This window comes from Rhipicephalus sanguineus, chromosome 2 (genome assembly GCF_013339695.2).
Source record: "Rhipicephalus sanguineus isolate Rsan-2018 chromosome 2, BIME_Rsan_1.4, whole genome shotgun sequence".
Lineage (NCBI taxonomy): Eukaryota > Metazoa > Arthropoda > Arachnida > Ixodida > Ixodidae > Rhipicephalus > Rhipicephalus sanguineus.
In genome coordinates, this window is record NC_051177.1 from 175,654,998 (window position 1) to 175,675,656 (window position 20,659).

General features: G+C 48.0%; 1 protein-coding gene across 5 annotated transcripts in view; it reads left to right on the forward strand.

The window, feature by feature from the left end:
* The window catches only part of LOC119383870 (uncharacterized), a 164,592-nt gene that overhangs the window by 129,177 nt on the left and 14,756 nt on the right, over positions 1-20,659 (forward strand). The window contains exon 1 of one of the 5 annotated variants that reach the window (XM_037652140.2): positions 13,645-13,765. The exons of the other annotated variants lie outside the window; for them this stretch is intronic. Within the exon in view, the coding sequence (XP_037508068.1) occupies positions 13,685-13,765 (81 nt within the window). The 5' untranslated portion in view covers positions 13,645-13,684. Of the gene's footprint in view, positions 1-13,644; positions 13,766-20,659 lie in introns of those variants that run through there. 5 annotated transcript variants of the gene reach the window in all.

The following is a 20,659-nucleotide window of genomic DNA, read 5'->3' on the forward strand; positions in this document are numbered from 1 at the left end:
GATTACCAGCGAGGAGGACGGTTAGTTTCCTTTGCAACGGTTTGCGCACGGACGTATCTCTGCGCACGGCCTGCATATCCCCGTGGTTGCTCCTTTCGGAAACCAACTGGTTTGCACATGGCACGTATTCCTCCGTGGTTGCTCCTTCAACAGTCTATCCGTTCATCACGCGCGATTATCGGGCTCCGTTACACCGCTTACGGGTTATTTAGCCATAGAGTGTACTTGGACTCCTTGAGTGTTGTAAAGACGTTAAGGCCACCGCATTTGCAGAGTCATCCTCTAGTTAGATCACTTTATACACTGCGGGGCTCTCTTTACGCCTCTGGTCAACATATGGCAATGTTGGGAGCCAGAGCATTGGGATATCGATGGCAGTGCACTTACCCAACGGTAGCAGGTAGCCGCATCCGTCCACGCAGAAGCTGCCTACGTATTGTCACGTGGTTGTGACGGTGAAGAAAGTGATCGCAGCCGGTCAAGATCAAATTCTTCATTGGGCTAACTTGTGGCCAGAAAAGGAAGAACACTCACAGTGCAACGATATCAGCGCACACAGTCTTCGGTCGTGGAATCATATCATCAGCAGTAAAGCGCGTCGGCATTTATACATGTGGTATCAAAGATTCCAGAGTTATCGCTGGGGCCCAGGTGAGTTCGAGAATAAACTTATTGTTCACGTTGGGCACACAGTCTTATCGGAAGATTCAAAAGTAATCGGGAATGTTCCCAGACATTCGGGCGCGGATTGCGCAAGGTGGTAGTTATACATGTAACATGCTGGTTACATAAAAACAGAAAGAGGAGCGCGTGTGGCATCGCGCCCCTCTGAAAAAGCATCGTGCCGATTCTTAAAAGAGAACATGAATGCGAAAAAATGGATACACAAAGAAAGGACAATGATAAAGAAAGCAAGAAATATAGACCCCAGGTTTGCTAACGTGTACAAAACGGCTTAATGCGCACGATGTCGACTATTTAGAATCGTGCACGACGCTGCTGAGAGTTCGTAGTGCCGTCCCGTACAGCTTCATAGTCCCGAGCGAACAGACTTCGAAGCACCTTGCATGGCCCGAAGTATCGTCGAGGTTTTTCGCTGAGCCCGCGTGCGTGTACGGTTATCGCTGAAGGGACAGTTCGCGTCCTGGCGACGGCGAACTCGACGAAGGTCTCCAGTCACTTGCGGCCAGGTAATCGGTTATGTCGCGTGGCAGCTTGCCACTCTGTGGACGCTGTGTGTTGACGGCGAAACCACGCGGTCCCATCTGAAGGTACTGGCAGAGGCGGTAGGTGTGGCCGCCTCCTCCGCAATCGTAGCAGAGAGGGCCGTGGTTGCTGGCACGTCAAACGTCGCTTTTCCTCGGCGTGTAGCGCTGGTCGACTGGCGTGCGGTATGCCTGGTGGCGCCGGTGGTGTCTGGCGGCGGAATTGCGGCGGTGAAGCGTCTTTACCTGGACGCGAAGGAGGAGCGTTGCGGCGCACTGCAGCAGCGTAGCTCACAGCTTCGGGCTGTTGCTTCGTTGGTTCGGCAATGCGCAGAGTTTGCTGAATTTCCGCACGGAATGTATAAGCAATTGCCTGTACTTGAGGATGCGACTGAAGAAACAGCTTCTGCAGCTCTTCACGCACGAAGGCTCGGACGGTTTCACACTGGTCGTCGGAGCCTGATCAATACAGTGACAATTCTATATGATCAATACAGTGACAATTGTATTGATGTATCCGCATTTCTAACGTCTTCTCGATCGCTGTCGCCTAAGAGATAAATTCTTCGATTGCCTGGGGTGGTTTTCCCATCAGCCCAGCGAATACCTCTTGCTTTAACGCTCGCATAAGAAAACGAACTTTCTTCTTCTCGGCCATGTCAGGGTCGGTGTGGCGGAACAGTCGCGCCATCTCTTCCGCGAAGATGGTTGTGTTTTTCATTTCAGTTCTCCATCCGTGTCTCGAGCAAAGCCACGGCCTTTTCCTTGCTGACTACGCTGGTGAAAGCACCTGGGAAGCCGGTTCGAAAGTTGCCCAGGTTGTCATGGTCGACTCCCTATTCTCGAACAACGGTTTAGCTGAGTCCTTGAAACGAAAGTAGACATGTAACTTCTTGTAGAGATCTCAGTTGTTGTAGGCAGCAATCCTCTCTTAATTTTCAAGACGGCTTTCTGGATCCTCAAAAGTGGTTCCTCTAAACTTCAGTGGCTCCCTGGGATCCTGCATCGAGAGCGTTGTGGGTGACGCAGTGGACGCCATCGTGTCTCCTCGCTTCGTCGTGGTTATTGTCTTATTCAGCAGGGGTCCTACTCCGGTTGTGGTCCTTCTAGTCTGCGGCTAGCTCGACTGTCACTGATGGCGTCGGTGTGTTCCTCACAACTTGGGCTGGGTTCACGGCTTGTCGGGGGCGTCCGGAACATGAACATAAAGCACCTCCAGAAATATCACGTGGTTGTGACATTCAACAAAGCAATTGCGGCAGGTAATGAGCAAACTTTTTATAGGGCGAACTTGTGGCAAGCAACAGAATGACACTGAAAGTGCAATTACATCAGCGAAAACAGTCGTTGGCCGTCAAATAATCTGATCAGCGGTAAGACGGGTCACATTTGTACATGTGGCATCGAAGATTTCAGCGTTACCGTTGATGGCCGCGTAACTTCAAGAATAACGGCATTGTTTGCGTTGTGCGCGCAGTCTCATAGGAAGAACAAATAATCGGGCACGTTCCGAGAGATTGCGGCGCAACGTGCGCAATGCAGGGGTTATATGTGTAACGGGCCGGTGACATAAAAACAGAAAAAGGAGCGCGTGTGGCATATTTATGGCTGTCCTAGTAATTGACATGAAACTTAATTTACGTAGAAGTCTTTGAATCTACTGGCAGCGCTTGTCGGATGCCCAGACTCGCAACAAGCTTCAATTAAATAATGCAGTTGTAGGTAATTGGCCACCCACTATAAAATCTAGAAGTGATGTCCTTTTCTCTAGACTGAGAATAGGACAACACACAACTATCACTTGTCTGGCGATAACCTCCGACCTGTGGTAGGTGTGGAGAAACAGTGACCGTGCTTCGCACCCTAATAAAAGCCGAGAGATGCAGCCGGCAAGTAAAAACCAATTTTTGAGGCCTATCAGGAGCGCAACCCCTTTCATCGCAGGATGTTCTGGGGGATCTGGGGCATTTTTTCATCATCAGTTCGTCTTAGCGTTGGTTAAGGGGTCAGTGCATTAGAGGTTCTTTGTGTAAGGCATTCGTAGCAGGTCCTTTACAAGAGGATGTTGCTGCGACAGGACGGTATTTTAAATGCGCGTGTCCCCGGCTCACTGGCAAATAGTGGTACCTAAAAGATACTAGTGCCCAGTATCACTGCACGCTGGTTCCACTATTTACGCCTTCATTCTACGGTATTTAGATTCATGTCAATCACTCTCTTTCTTACTATTGCTGTTTCTTCTCTGTCCTCTCTATTAATTCCCCACCCCACGTGCAAGGTAGCCAAACGAGCCAAAACTTGGTTAAGCACCCTGCCTTTCCTCTTCGTTCCTTTCTCTCTCTTTATATTGATGGCACATATCTCTCGTCAGTTTCAATATTTTACTAAGATATATGTATTCTACGCACTGGAGTGCGCAATATTTCAGGTCTCTACAGCGACGTTGCATTTACACATAGTCATTGATAACGCCATTGCTCATAGAATACATCATGCATTGTCACTCTTGGGCCATAACTGACGCTTGCGCAACTAAACATCACCCAATTACGGCGTGTGCTGCAAAAATGACGCGACCTCTGAGGGGTGACACTAGCTGAGCTAGCTGCGTTCAGGCTGTGTCTGTGCAAAAGGGTGAATCCCGTGATTTGATACAATTACTAAAAACTTATGTTCACCGCCAGCTAAAACAATTCATGTGCAACCCAGAAAACGATGACAAATCTAGGTTTACACTGAGAAATATCAGCCAAATGGACTTTCAACGATGTCACGGAGATACTTGGACACAATGTGAAGCCTTCACGGAGTATCGTAAACATGAAGAAAATTTGGATTTAGAGGAAATTTAATGCCAAGCACAACTTTCGGTTGTCGCGGGGCGCGCATTCCATGACATCGTTCCAGACGCTGACAACTTCTAGAAAGAATACGGAAGACAGCATGGTTCTAGGAACGCCCTAAACGACAGTTTCCTAGAATAAAGCTCTACACTTGTGGCTTGCTTACAGAACTCCCCGCGCGGCTTCCGCGTTAATTTCTCCTTCTCTTAGCACCCTGTATTAATCGTCTATGACGGCATAAGGAAATGCATTTTAAACCAATTGGAACGAAATAACACGCGCATATTAAGATAGTCGACGTCCGTAAAGCCCTTCCAAGATTGACTGCGTGCGTCATAGTTTTGCTATTTCACACGCGCACATGAACTGAACGAGTATCATGCGCACGGGAGCGTCTGCCCCGGCTGATATTTTCTTCGCGATTTTCATTCAAAATGTCAAGTTGTATTGAAGATCACCATCTTCATACTTTCGAGTATCAAAGATTTGACGTGGATGAGGGAAGCAATAACTGGTTTGATGTTGACATAAGCAAGATCAGATCTACGGCAATCAAAACGAATGTTCACAGCGAACCAACTCTGCAAAATATAGGTATATATACATTTTTATATTAGTAACGAAAGGAATGAAGACTAATATCGATATAGAAAATTGGGGAGGGGCGAGGCATGTAGGAAGGGTGTTTTAGCTACACTAACTTGAAACCTGTGGAAGCATGCAGTGTGCGCCGGCGTTTCCTACAGCAAAATGACTCCTAATGGGCAGTGAGAAACAGAAGAAATATTCGACACAGTCACCCGCAGTCCGCTTTTAGTTAACGTGCACGCTGCGAAACTTTATTTTTCAACTACGCACAACAAAAATCCCTCACCGGCACCACATTTCAGGCCAAATTACAGTGCCTATAGATGCGGGGTGGCCGGTGAAAGGTTGTGCAGCACGAGGAGTCGATTGTTCCAATCGCTAAACTCGCTAGCAGACGATCCCTGCGTCGGCGTTGCCTCTCGCGGGCGAGGGCGCGTTCTCGTTCCTCGCGAGCTGGTAGTTCAGCGTTCATCGCACAAAGAGCGTTTTCATAGTGAACGCGCGCCTTTCGCTCTCTCTCGCACACGGCGAGTGCTGAGGCGGTGGCGCGCTCTCTTGCGCTCAAGCAAATGGAGCAGACGACGATGACACGATGCACGCCGACACGCCGAGACCCTAAGGTGCTTCGCCTTTAAAATTCGGCAGATCCCATCTGCCGTGTGAATCGATGTTATGCGAAGCATGAGGCGGGAAGGTGACTGTGGCGTAATTTTAGAGGCGAAGTATCTCTTGCTCGGGGGTATATAACGCGGCGCGGTCATCCGCACGCACCGTTGTGGACCGCACTGACTCTACGCATGCGCGACTCTCCTCCTTCCCTCTCTCCAACAGCTGCGCGTTACTCTCTTCACTTTTGCGCTTCCCCTGCGTTCTCGCTTCTGCTCTCACGGCGCATACGCTACTCTCCTCCTCTAGTCTCATCTCCTTCAAATGACAGAGCGCTGCGCGCGTTCAGTCCAGCGCTTGCCTCGGTTGGCTCCTCTGAAATGCGGGCTCGACATGCCGAAATCCTCTCCTGCGCAGCGCCATGATAGGGCCAGCGCATGCGCGTCCCCTACCCCTCTCTCTCCTCTCCTACGCTGCCTCTCTCTCACGCACCTGCCGACGTTTCCCGCACGCCCTGTGAGAATTAACGGCCAGCCTAGAGGGAAGACACGACGCGCGTAGTGTTCTTCATCGCTTTGCACGACGCGAGGTCGGTAGCATGCCCAGCGAACGCCAACGGAACGCGATTGTGCAAGTTCTCCGGCTTCGCATCGCCTCATGGTACAGGGATTTGCCGCACGCTTTAAGCGCTTTCTCTCTCATTTCGTACCAGCGAGTGCGCTGAAAGCTATGCAGGGAGGGGAATGAGAAGGAGACAAGAAGATGCGCCCCTTGATCAGCGCGCGTCATTGCCTTGAGCACTTTCTTTTGATTTTTTTCTTCGAACGCGCGGTTACATTCAGCGTCATCGCGAACGAGCGAGCTAGGGAGCCTACATGACCGGCCCTTTTACGGCGATGTCAGCCTTTGACCCACTACACGCCGCCAACGCCCCGGAGCCCGCCAAAACACAATGTTGCCAGACAGCAACGCCGAGCTGTCACCCCATCTTCGTGCCCGCACTGCGTCTACGCCCGGTTGCGTTTAGTTCTCGACAATACGACGTCGAACGTTGCGGTAGCGTGTTAAACGCTGCCAGTGAAGCCTTACAATGCCTGGATGCTGCGTACCGCTCTGCACTAACCACAACAGAAAGGGCGTGCGAATGTTCCGCTTACCAGCGAGCCCTGGCCGACGACAACTCTGGCTGGCTCAAGTGAAGCGAGACGGCTGGGAGAGTGCGTCTCGTATTTGCTCTGTGAGTACTGCGTATTTCGTTCAGTTTTTTGCTGGAGCACACGTTATATGTGTTTCACGGTGCTCGCGAATGCGTAGATAACGAAGTTGTCGTTGCTGCGTCCACGCATTGCGAGTGGGAAGCCTACAAACGGGAAGCGTCCGCGCGTCTGTACGGAGACGCGCTCGCTAGTCTGAGCTGTTGCCTCCCTTGCGTGAGTTCGCGTCAGCGTAACCTCAGTATTATGTCACCATAGGGCCCCCTATGCCTTTGTTTAAGATGACAAGAAGCAGAAAGCCTTCTCAATTTCGCTCGATTATGTTGATCCTTACCCCGGAAACTTTCTGCACCTAACGTGCTTTTGCATTGCCTCCGCGATCATAGGCATTGCAACTTTTTATTTTCCACTTGTAGTTAAGCATTGCCTCCGAGATGGACACACGTTTCACCAAGCGATTGCGTGTGATGACGTCATCATGTGAGGTCGTGTGATGAATTCATCATGAAACGTTATGATCACGTCACAATTTTCGGAGCTCTCTGACTTCATGATGACGTCACACGGTCGGCTCCTTGATGACATCGATTGGCATTCAGGTCAGGCGACTTTCAATGCGCCGTCGGCTCGCACGCATTCACCTATCCAGCACGTGACCTCTGGCCTACGTTTTTTTCCGTTTTCTTGAATCATTTGTGTTCACACCGCCGCCGACAGTGTGTGGCGATATCATCATACGTGTTACGTCATAGTGATTCTCATGATGACGTCATACTTTGGTGTCATACCATGGTATTGCTAGTTAATGTATCGCTCATGTTGACACCGACGCTGGACGCCAACGACGGTTACGTTTCGCGTTGGATGCATCTAATGCTTTCGCCTTAATAAGGCTTTCGCCTGAAAAAGGGCCTTTGAATACATGGCAAGTCACTGCTAACCGTGCTGATCACGACTAAATCCATTCATGGCAACCCTTGTGGAGAGCAAGAGTGCTTCGCGTAGCTGGAGGGAGCGGCGGCTGGCCCCAATATGGCGGCGCACAGAAAACTATGCTGAATTTGGTGGAAGCTGGCAACAGCGTGCCCCATTGCCCGCTGGTTTTGGCTGAGTTTCTTGAAGGCACTTATTAAGATGTCTCCACCCTAAAAACGGCCGTTCATGCAGGCTCCCTAGAGCGAGCGAGTGCGTGGCGACATCCCGCGGTGTCCACGCTAACTATGCAGATCTCGATGCTCAAATCACTCTGTCAGAGCCCATACCTAGTCTCTGCATGTGAACGCGAGGCCGTAAAACTGCAAGGCGACAAAAGGTTTCGTGATGAAATCATACAGCCATCGAAGAGTCCGCGGGCGTCACCCGTATTAATAGTGAAGAGAAAGCCCTCCGGTTCTGTGTCGATTATTGTCGTTTGAACAGGATAAAGGAGGACATCTACCCCCTCCTACGGATAGACGACACATTGGACCGGCTGTGGAACACAAGGTATTAAATACGAAGCATTTCTTAGCGAACCCAAGGTACTTTGAGCGTTTCAATCTATCTATCTATCTATCTATCTATCTATCTATCTATCTATCTATCTATCTATCTATCTATCTATCTATCTATCTATCTATCTATCTATCTATCTAGCTAGCTAGCTAGCCGCCAACGTCTGGGTGCTCTCGTGATCGCCTGCTTAACTTGGTGTAGACCAAAATTGCCATGAGAGAGTAAGAGGTTTTAGGAAATATGACTCGTCATGACATTAACGACGTGAAAAGCCGGTCGCGTACGTCGTCCAACCCTTTCCTCCAGACACGAGTGGCACATACTTTTTTACCACGTCGTGGCATACTGGTATGCGTCACAGGTGATTGACGGTTTATATCTACCGAGGAAAGGCGACGACAGACACGTGTGATATTCGCATCATCGCACCGTAAAGTGCACTTCGTTTCGACAATGCTGACGTATGTGCTCTCACGTGAGTGATCACGTGACGTCAGACCAGAAGTTACTTTTTAAACACCAGCGTTGTCGACGTCACTGTTAAGCCCGCGATGTGCACACAGTTACTACACTTACAAAAACAAGTCCATCTACCTCGTAACACTTGGCTCCAAGCCAAAAAATGCAGCATAGACAACTACTCGCTGAATGTTTCGCATGAAACCGGTTCCCACAAGGTGTGGGATCTCACAAATTTTTCCTCGTCAGTGAACTTGAACACGGGCTGTCAGTAAATAGAAGTCGACGAGAGGTTTCGAGAAAAATCCGCCTTCATCACGCCAGATGGCCTGTTTGAGTTTAAGGTCATGCCGCTCGGGCTTTGCTTGGCACCGGCGGCGTTCCAACGCGTAATTCACACAGTATCCGCAGGAGTAAGGAGGCTGTCCTGTCTCGTCTACGTGGAAGATGTTATTTCTGAGAAATTTGATGATCACCCTAGGTGGGTGGAGACAATGTTACAGCCCATGAACCCATCTGATCTTACGCTGAAAGCTAAGAAGGTTGTGGTGTCTTGACTTATGTCTTGTGTCCGTGTTTGCACGCCCTGTCTCTAACATGCATACTAACCAACTAGCTCAGCTCTATGTTGTCTTAAGTTTCATTTCGCATACGAAGAGCTACTTTTCATGGGACACTTCATCAGACACTGTAGAGTTCTCCCAGATACTCAGAAGACTGCAGCCATCGCAAGCTTCCCTCAGGCCATCGACAAAAACGCCATGCGCCCGTTTCTCGGTCTTTATCGGTCCACTACGGACGCTTTGGGAAAAACTTCTTCCACCGCACCACTGATAACCCTCACGAAACTTGTCGTCGAGCTTAAAGTGGGAAACGTCATGGATTGGAGGCACTTAAGGAGCTGAAACACCGCGTGCAGTCTCTGTCGCTTCTTGCACATATGGAAGAGCAAGCACAAACCGAAATTCAAGCCAACGCGAACCGTGCAAAGCTCGGCACTGTGCTTGTTCAGAGGAGAGATGATCTTGAAGGAGTCCTTAACCGGTCACTGTCAAAAGCCGAAGCCAACTATTCCACGACGAAAAACGCATGCCTTGTCATTATTCGGACAATGTCAAAGTTTCACCCCTGCCTTTTCCGCAGGCATTTAAAAGTGGTGGGCGACCACGCGCCTTCTGTTGGCAGTGAAACCTAAAGGATCCTTCAGGTCTTCTCGCGCAGAGGGAATATCAGACTCTAAGATTTCGACGTCACCTTTGTGCACAAGCGCGGACTGAAGAGCTCAGATTGTAATTGCTTGTCCCGCGCCCCTATTGATCCGCCACCTCAAGGCGAGCAAGAGGGCAACGCCTTTCTGGGAAAACTATTCGCAACGCCTTTCTGGGAAACGACTACGGCATCCAGCATCGGAGCGATCCAAAACTACGCACCCTCTTGGAGTACTTGGAAGGCAAGATCATTGTTGTTACCGACGGTATTCCGACGTGTATTGTCTTCTTTTTGCTTACGAGACGGCGTGCTGGCAATAAAGACCTTCTCGACTGCTCGTTCAAACTACTTTCTCGTCTTGCCCTCGGCACTGCGTCCAGAGATCTTGCAGGCCCTGCATAGTCACGTTACTGATGGAACCCTCGGATTCTCGCGTATGCTCCCGAGAATTCAGGAAAAATATTATTGGCCTCGCCTCGCTGCCAATGCGTCCCACATTACGTAAGTATTTGCCGAGACTGTCAGAGACGGAAGACACCGCCGACTCGACCAGCCGGACTACTGCAGCCCTAGGGATCATCCCGTCGGCCGCTCCAGCTAATCGATATGGACTTATTGGGGCCGCTGCCGACGTCGACTTCCGGAAATAAATGGATCCTCGTAGCTACCGACTACCTCACCCGCTACGCTTAAGGGCACTGCCTACAGGTAGTGCCGCGGAGGTAGCCAAGTTCTTTGTTCTGAACATCGTCCTGTGCCATGGCGCTCCAGGGGTCCTCATCACCGACAGAGGCAGGGCCTTTACTGCTGCCCTAACTCAATTGATCACGAAATACAGGCAGAAAAGCCACAGCGGGACCACCGCCTATCATCCACAGACCAATAGCATCACCGAGCGTCTCGATAAGGCCATCACCTACAAGCTGGCCATGTACGTCAGCGTCGAACACAAGACGTGGGATGCCATCCTTCCGCACGTGACCTTCGCATACAACAGGGCCATGCCAGAAACGATGCAGATGACGCCGTACATGTTAATCTACAGAAGGAGCCCGGTAACAACAATTTCAGAGGAGGGAAATGCCACGCGCACGCGCACTACGTTTTCTATTTTCATGTAACCGACCCGCTACACGTGTAACCACTGCCTTGCGCGCACCGCGCCGGAATGTCGGACAGTGACAGTTACAAGAACTGTATTTATTAGTCCTCAGCAAAATGATGAAGGAAGGCTTCCCCATCAAGTCGGTGGCCCCACCGAGGACGGAACCGGGAAGCGGTGGCTCTCGGCGACGGCACGGGCCCTCTGGACAACCTTTAGTTGAAGAGTGATGTCCGAACTTGGAAGAGCTTCATGCCACTTCATGTTGGAGCGTTCCTATACCGCCGACGTGAAGAGTTGGCCTTGCGACCCGCTTCTCCAGATGCTAAATGCTCCAGATGCTAAGTGCAAAAATGGCAAGCCACCGAAATCGAAGATGGCAGAAAGAGCTCGGTTTTTCCCACTTTGCGTTTTTTTGTAAGGGTACGTAGTACTGGGCAAGAGTTTATAACATTTTCTTTTCCTGAATCGAAGTAAGTTAGACAAAGTATCATAGCGCTCTCGTGACGCATCCTCATACCATTAACCAAAACATAATACGTGGTCACGTGGGCAACGTGCAAGCACAGAGACACAGGAAAAATAGTTCATATCGTTGGCCATGAAGTGACGCATGTGATCACACAATAAGACGCTGGAATCTGACACTAGCAGTGGAAGGACCACAGCCGCAGAATTACAGAGAGGCACGCGGAATCTGAGCAGCTTTACGACGGTGTTACCAGGTTTATAAGCGTTTGTAGTTGGCGCAGTCCCGCAAGTTCTAGCGCATGGCAGTTGAGAAGCCCTGACCAAGAGCACTTACGTTCTGCAGTGCACTCTTTGTTATCTTTCATCTGAGCAGCTAAGCGGAAACGGCATTACTTGCGCTCTTCATTAAACCTCTAATACCGAAGAAAATGGACCGTACATTGGTGCTGCCACGGAGCCAGAATTCTTGAGGAGGCGAAACTGCGCTCGCTCGGGCGTCCTAATAAAGTCACGGAATCGGGCACTAAAGTCACTGTAACGGCAAAAGTACCGCATTCATTTTCTCTTCACTGCTGCGCCCTTTCGGCGGCTTCGCCACATAAACGGTCCAGCTCGCTCGCCTCGCTGGTGTCTCCCGGCTGCCGACGCACGTCGCTTTGGAGGGCGATTGTCTTTGTAGCATCAGAAAAGCGTGCAGGAACAATACAACCTCCCGTATCGTTTTGACACTTCATCGCAAGCCAGTCAAGGCATCGAAAAATACCTGGAAGCTGCGCTTTTGGGTGCAGCAACCGGTGGGACACCGGCAAAGCTCTGTTTGTTATTCCCAGGGGAAAAAAGGATGCTAAGCGACGGGCTGTGTGGCTGCACGGAATACGGCGAGAAACATTTGATCCCACGACTGACACCCGCCTTTGTGAGGTAAGCTTTTCAATGAATATTCGCGAATGTCGCGGTGAATGTTTGCATTGCCTTGCACTAGTCCAGCCAATTTCGCGTGGTTGCCGCGGACGATTCATGCACAATAACATTACCGGGCAGCACTTAATTGTGTTTGGATTAAAACTGACGCATTTTGGCTCACATATAACGATCAGCGCGCCATGAAAACTGACTGCTACAGATTGGTATTGCGTGACGTGACTGTATGACGAACATAAATAACAGGTGGTAACATAAAAATAATGGCACGCATGTTATGTAAGGCATGATTTACATGTCACCACCTGTCACTAACGTTCGTCATTCAGAAATGTCTCGTCATATCAGTTTCGGTATCTAAACATTTCATTAAACGACCGCGAGCGCCCCGAGGCCATGTCATGTAAATCATGTTTTACATAACATACCTGTCATGATTTGCACGTTATAACCAGCAACTTGTTAGATAGATAGATAGATAGATAGATAGCTAGATAGATAGATAGATAGATAGATAGATAGATAGATAGATAGATAGATAGATAGATAGATAGATAGATAGATAGATAGATAGATAGATAGATAGATAGATAGATAGATAGATAGATAGACAGACAGACAGACAGACAGACAGACAGACAGACAGACAGACAGACAGACAGACAGACAGACAGACAGACAGACAGACAGACAGACAGACAGATAGATAGATAGATAGATAGATAGATAGATAGATAGATAGATAGATAGATAGATAGATAGATAGATAGATAGATAGATAGATAGATAGATAGATAGATAGATAGATAGATAGATAGATAGATAGATAGATAGATAGATAGATAGATAGATAGATAGATAGATAGATAGATAGATAGATAGATAGATAGATAGATAGAAACGACGCATGTGGCTGAGGTTCGCTAAGAAATGCTTCGCATTTGAAAGCACAAGCGTGTGTGCCGATGCAGTGCTCAATATAGAGGATGCAACATCAGTGCCATGATCGTTCAGTTTGCTATAAGCGTCCCGTAAGTCCAGGGAATACATGCCTAACGAGAAAATTCTGATGCTCAGAGAGAATTATTTCAGGAAGTAAGATGGCCGACTTCACTAGGCGTCTTTTCGTATTTGGATGACGCGTGCCACCTCAGCACGTGTACGCACAGAGGTCATGAAACTGGCTTTAAAATAGCAAGCACTAAAATCCTTTGTCTGGAGCTGTTATTAAACTATTTCCAAATCAATGTCTTGATGTCTTCAAAGGAATATATTTATCTGCAGCACTTGTTTACGAAGAAAAATCGATTCATAGTAATTCATAGGTGATGACATGCGTATCAACAAACCTTTTTAACTAAAGCAGACGCTTCAAGCTAAACAAAGCTTGTTCAGGTGCATCTTGTGATCTTTTACATCCATGACACACTGTAGTGACGTCGCACAAACAACTTCAAACAAGCCAATGACGCTCTCTCCAGCTTACCCCATTTCGTATATATGAGGCTGCCACATTGTTGTTTCTTTGTTCCTCCCAGTTCTTTGCGCTTGTACCTCGTCAACACTAGAATAATGCACTGCAGCCAGTTCGCCATCTTGCTTCTTTCAAGCTGTGCTTTTGCCCATGCAGTCAACCCAGAGGACCTATACAACGTAAGAAACTTTTTGTTGGCTAGTTTAAACATTTTTGCCGCTATACTTAATTCAGCGCTTAATTTATTAAGATATTAATCTGGTACGTTGAGAGCCGAATAGCTTTCTGTCGTTGTATTTCTTTCTTTCTTATTCTGCAAAGTTTTTTGCTATTCCAAAATTAAGCGGCGTTTCAAACATCACGCTTGTGAAGAAGACCTTCCCTTTTGAGTCATTCAGCAACTTTAGAGCTTGAGAACGAAAAACTACCGAGGAGCAGGAGGATTTTTGAAGTGGTCCACGAGTGTCGCGCGCTAATGAGAAACTTTAAATGCTTCACTCGTGTTTTCACAGTTGGTATAGTCTCCTTAGTGTCATGACACTCACTGCTGCCCTCAGCACTGCTTATAATGTCACGACGACCCTTAGAAACTATCCGCCGCGGTGAAGCGGTGGTTATGGTGCTCGGCTGCTGGCCCGAAGGTCGCTGGCTCGATCCCGGCTGACGCGGTCGCATTTCGATGAAGTCGAAATGCTAGAAGCCCGTGTACTGTGCGATGTCAGTGCACGTTAAAAAACAACAGATGTTCGACATTTCCGGAGCCCTTCTCCACGGCGTCTCTCAAAACAATGTCGTGGTTTTAGGACCTGAAACCCTTGATATTATCTTTACGGAGTGCTGTCTCTACTCAAATTGGATATGCATCCTCTGCTTCGAAAAAGAGACTCATGTTTTACGCCTTTTTAGCTAAGAAGTGAAGCCTGCTCTATACATTTTCAACAAAATTAACGTGAAGGCGTCTCATCGCTGGCTTTTTACGTCGAAAGAAAAGTATGTCTAAGCTGCAGTGCGCACGAGCTTCAGATAGGCATTAAATCGGTCTTCCGGCGTCAACAGGAAAGTGTTCAGAAACAAGAAGCACTTGCGTTCCAGATCTACATATAACTTTTGCCGCTGCTAGATCGTACAAATGAAAGCATCAAAATGTCGTTACAGTCGCAGTTTGTTTTCAGTACGAGATGGATGAAAATAGTCGAATGTGTCGCAATCTTGACGGACAGTCTAAATGTGTAATATCTATATTGGAATAGCAATAATGCTTGTTGGCTTAGCAATAAACTCTCAGAAAAAAGGGGGGTCCTCTGACTCTTCTTTGTGACTTCTGACTTGCCCCATCTATGACTCCCTTTAAAGAAACACGTGAACTCTCTTTGGAAGTCATTGTACTCTCTTCGGAGAGTCGTTGTGTCCCACAAGAGATTTAACGTGTCTCTTTAAAGAGTGTTATATACGCACATGTCAGGTCAGACAAAAGAAAGAGCCAAAGGACAGATTTTCTTTTCTTCGAGTGTATGCCAAGAAATGGGCCCACTGGTATTCTTCGTACTGACTTCATACAACAAGTGGATAACAGCCGCTTGTTATCTGCGACGGCCACATTCTCATGCGATGATTACAACCTAGTTGGAAGCTTGCTCCAAAGGCTTTGCCGTGCCTGCAGTATGTGTACCGCACTGATTGTCAATGCTGCAAGAATATCAATAGGAAATCACGCTATGTGGTGCTGGTGCGCTGATTAAGCCATTACACCATACGAGTCTGCATTGAGCCACTGAAAGCCAGAGAACCAGACCCGCGCAGCATGTGGCACGCAGGCTACCCGCTTTGTTAAACTGTAATTGGCTACCTGCTTCTAGTAATTGTGATTCACAAGGCAAGCTTCTAAGGCTCTGCAATGTACAAACAGTGTATCTTAAATACCAAGTACGCAGCACTTGGATGTTGGGTTGGCATATTCAAAACGATTTACTAAAAAATCATTATCATCTTCAGTGACCACTTTTAACACGTACCTATGAACAATTAAACGCGGTCGTTGTGCCGATTCTTTTTTTTATTTCTTTCGGCTTAGCAGAGTGATCACTGGACCCGTTCTAACGACACGAAAATGTCAGGGCTCCACATTGCAGGCTCGCTAAATGCATCCGTTTTTCTACCAGATGTGCATAACGCTCGCACTTTCTTAAGAGATGAAGCTCGAAGACACTTTTTTTCATATTCATCCTAGAGCAATGAAACTTGGAGTATTTGTAGACATTTTTATGCTCATTTCAAATATATAATTGGTTTCCCTGTAAGTTGCATACTTTTTGTTCTGCACCATGATAAATGTGAAAAACATAGGCCTTGTAGCCCCCCTATTTCGGTCCCTAAACTTCTATATATTTTGACAATTAATGATTCATATTGCTCCAATTGAAGTGTAGAGTGCCGAAAACTATTCAGGAAGTGCATATAAAATATTTACTAGGTGTGAAAAATTCAAACATAAGAAGTCCATATTACCCAGACCCCAGTAAATGTTTACTTGCAAATTTTCTATTATGCATTGCATAATATTGAGATTTCAAGGTGATAACGGCACCCCTCACACATTAGAGAAAATTTGGGCGAAATTTCATGCACATCTGAGCACCATAATTACCAAAAACAAGAGGGCCACGTTGACAAAGTTGCCAAAAAGTCTATTTTGAAAAAAACGAAGCTTACAGTTAAAATTGGACGTTTATTCATGAGAGAGGTAATGAAATCCGATCAAAATTGCACACGAAAATGGTAAATTGTTCTTCTAGTAGCCACTACCCCTAAAATGAGCCAGCGATATAAGTTTCTTCTTCACAGCTCTTCCGAGCAGAGTAGCTATTGCGCGAGCTCCCGCTGCCGTAGGTACTGCTTGCGATCGGTCCGTCACACGCCGCGCTTACGCTGGCCTCCTCGCTCGAAGCAACTCGCTGCAACGCATACGTCGTTGAAGGAATACTTTCGGGGCACTCGCTGTTCTCGCACTGCAGTTCCAGAAACGACGCCTTTGCGTTTGTAAGTTGGTTCCCGGACGCGTATTCCCGAACGGTGACACGTTGGACACACTGCACCGATCACGAGGATGTTCAATGCTGTTGTGTCGGCGATCAAGGAAGACTTTCTAGCATGATCTTTCTTCGTCGTTGAAGAGTCCGATCTTCTTTTTGAGAGGCATTGACATACTCGAACGCCGCGGCAAACTCGTCGGAAGCATCGCCGTCGCCGTCGCTAGGCCTCGCGGCAGCAGACGCACTTGCCGTTCGGCGAGTGTTTGGCTTCGACTTGCGCCGGTGTCCTCGAAATTTGTTCACCGAGCGATACTTCACTGGCCGGTGACTGCGCTTGCTACGGTTCTCTTCGTCCTTGATGATAATAAATACGCGAGAGAAAAGTTCAGCTGCGCCAGCTCGATGAAACACGGACCCTGCAAGCAGGCTTCACAACACGCAGGGCGTGCAGCGGCCAATGGTGGTCCCCGATTCAAACCACGTGATTTAAAAGCCAGTCGCATTGCCCGAAAAGCGCCGCAAAAGCATGCTTTCTTTATTATTTATTGCGCTTCTGATGCGCGGGAAACCGTGGTTATTTGAAGATCTCCTCATGCGATCCCCAATGGCGAGCGGCCGCGCGTTATCGGCCGTGAGGCGCTAGAAGACGTCACACTTTCGGTGAAGATTAACAGCCACCTTGTGCTCTTTAGACGCAATTTCAACGCATTTCCAGTTGAGTCCCGACTTTGATATTTATTTTCGGAACAGTAGAGATACTAATCTTAACAAAACAGGTGAAAACAAAAAATTGATAATTTTTGAAAAAAACTCGCGTTTTTCGACCAGCATCTCCCCTTATCTGCCCTCTGGTCACTGTATGAAGTTTGGCAATGTGTGTCCTGTAACTTTGTTTGCACATTTTGTAAGCATTAGCCTTCATTCGTGTCGATGTCTTCTGTCTATCTTTTGGAACAACCACACATTGTCATATACTTATTTATTTATTTATTTAGTTTATTTTTATATTCTCACACGTTTTAGGGTACAATTACGTTATATACATTGACAGTGAAGTGCCACCTTTTGCCGTAACTGCAAGTTGAAAGAAATAGGAGCCTCTAACTTAAAGCCACCTTTCATTAGGCAATTAAAAGACACCTAAAAAATCTGTTTTTATCAGACAATTGAGACTGATTGAAATCTCACCTACTGCATTTCAGTAACCAACTTAAATAATAGCTACTTCAAATCAAAATTATCTATTACACCCTAGTAATTGCTTTTTAATGGTGTGAATTTTCTACTCTAAGTACTGAGGCAACAATTTTACTAATTCGCGACTCAGTAGCGAATACGCTTTATACATGAATTTCTGACTTATGTGAAATTGCTAAAATATTTATCGCAGCTGCGTTCTTGTCCTGCTTTCGGTAATAATGACTCTGCATTGGATCTCGCGCCCACAAAAAAATTGATTTCAATGCACTGATAGTTCAGACAAAAACACCGACGCAGCGCCCAGCATCTGCAGATGAATGTCAGCCACTATTGAAAAATCACCTTCATCGCGATGAGGTTTTGTCGAACAGGTAATGTCGCTGGCCGGATTAAAGAAGTCACCACGTCGAAACGCCGATTCTAACGACATTTCTTGTTCAACAATTTTTCATCACTTGCCGTCTCCATCTTACCTCAGGTTCTGTATTGTTCGGATATCTACTACACAGCTTCAACATCCATTCGTTAACGACCGCTACATTTTCACGTGCAGATCACTTCCGTCACAATTTTTTAAACCCTATGAATTCTTCGCAGGGATACTTTCTTCTTACTACGTGAGTAATAGAGCAACTTAGTAATGGGCTTTAGCCCATTACTAAGTTGTACTGCTTCAGCCTCGCAGTTGTACGAATTGCTTCGTTGCCACTCCCTAGGCAGACAAGAAGTGGCGCTCTCCTGCGCGAAATCGTTAAACGGAAACCATTGGCGCGTACCGTTGAAAGCTATGCTGAACAAAGCTTTTGCCGCAGAAATTATCGCACCAGTTGAAAGCTTGATACCAAAATTGGTTAAGACAGCCTGGTGTTGAAAGCGAAACTGGCGGAATATAATAAATCGCGGTCGCGCCGTGCGCTGGAAGAAGTGAGGTTGTTTTCGCCGGAAACGAGCGTGCCAACCATGCTTCCTCCATAACGGCTTACCCATCGACATCGACAGCCATCGCCAGCATCTGTCGAAACCGCTCCAATTGTATACGGACAGCACCGTCAGCGAAAAACACCTCTGCTGCACAATACATCCATGTTCGTGTTCTATCTCTTCCGCGCTGTTTATTTACAATGATGCAAACTGTTAGCGCGAAGCGTGGTCCTAGCAAGCGACCGACACCAACTCCGACGATTTATCTGAAAATCCCCTGCTTGGCGGCCACGTTGTATGGAGGGAAGCGTGTTTTATTGGTCGCCAGGGACGCGGGGAACTGGACACGATCGGCCACGTGGCCATCTTCCTCGTTTAAGCCAGATACCAATGAAAATGCTTATTTTTCTACCGCGAGACGAAGCACGAGGCACTTTCCAAATTGTTGGTCCCGGCTCCAGACGCAAGATGGATCAAGTGAGAGCGATGGCGGCTGGCCGCCTTCGCCCTCGCTTGATAAAGTTGAAGGGTCGTACGCGTGAGGCCGTAATTTGCGCATCCCCTTTGATGCCTCTCTAAATCTGCATAGGAACTGCCAATCATGATATTGCTTTCACTCGCAACGAGCATGGCTGCACGCTCACGGAACAGCCAGAGCAAGGCGCGTGGACGTGAGGCAAGCGCCGGCTGCCGGCCTCTGTCGCTGCTGCTGCCGCCGGCACTCAGCGTCACGGCCGTGGGCGGGTGTACCCGCGCGCCAGCGTGCAGGCGCCGCGCGCTCACGAGCCCCCGAAAATGCAGCCATCTGTCGAAACATATGAAAAATATACACTGTATATGAGAGCAGTTGCATCTTTTGAGAACAGTTTTCCTGCTTCCCTCCTTATTTTCATGTTTTTGTTCAGTGTCCTGTAATGTAAGACGATGTAGTATGGTGTTTATTTAACGCTTACCAGTAATTAATGTGTAGACCCAAAACTTGCCTCAGTCGACCGCAATAGATCTCGATCACAAGTTATTCATCGCGATGGTGAGAGCATAAAGACAGAAAAAACACAGAGCATGAGAACGAGAGACGGAGAAAGAACTTGAGAGACAGAGAGAGAGAAAGAGATAGAAAGAAACAGAAAGACAGAGAAAGAAAGCATAGCATAGCCATGTGTACTGCAGCATAGCAAGGAGGTGGGAAAGGCAACTTAGGGCGACGAAGGAATAATGTGAGAGTGAGGAGGAGGGAAAGAAGAAGGGGAAAGCCACCAGCTCCGCTGTTTGTTCAGTGTTTGCACCACTACTGCCTAGCTGCCCCCATTTTAGGGGCGTATTAGGGGCGTAGCTCCTCTTAGTCTAATCTTGTCACGTCTCCGTTGTCCGGCGTCAACGGCAGTATCTCTGTCCGGCGTAAACGGCAGATGGCGCTGTCTCATAGAAGTGCATACAAACTGCAGTTCAGGGACGATATTCTAGATAGCGCTGTACACAATCCGTGTCGTCATCACCATTTCTCGTCTCATTTCTTAGATGGCGTTGGTCCAATAGAATTGTATGCAATATGGCGCTTGTGTGAATCGGCACTAGATGGCGCTAGCAGTGCCGCTGCTCTCCGATTGGCTGCTGCGCGGGCTGCGCGGGGATGCGCGGGGAGCGAGCGCCTCTCTCATTCTCCTGCATCGTCGCCGTGCGTGTCGGATCGTTGGTGCCGCATGAACGATGCGCAGCGGCGGCCGCTCGCTTGGCGACAGCCAGGCGCATCCCGAGACGGTGCGCGCCAAGGACGCCGCTGTGAAACGGGCTTAACGAGGAGCCGATCCTGAGACCATGATTGCTTTAGGAGCTTCGCCCAAGCTCTTCATCATTCACCCGTGGATATGCTGTAATTTTTATTCTTTTCTTTAAACAGAATAAACGAAGTTCTCGTTAAGTCCA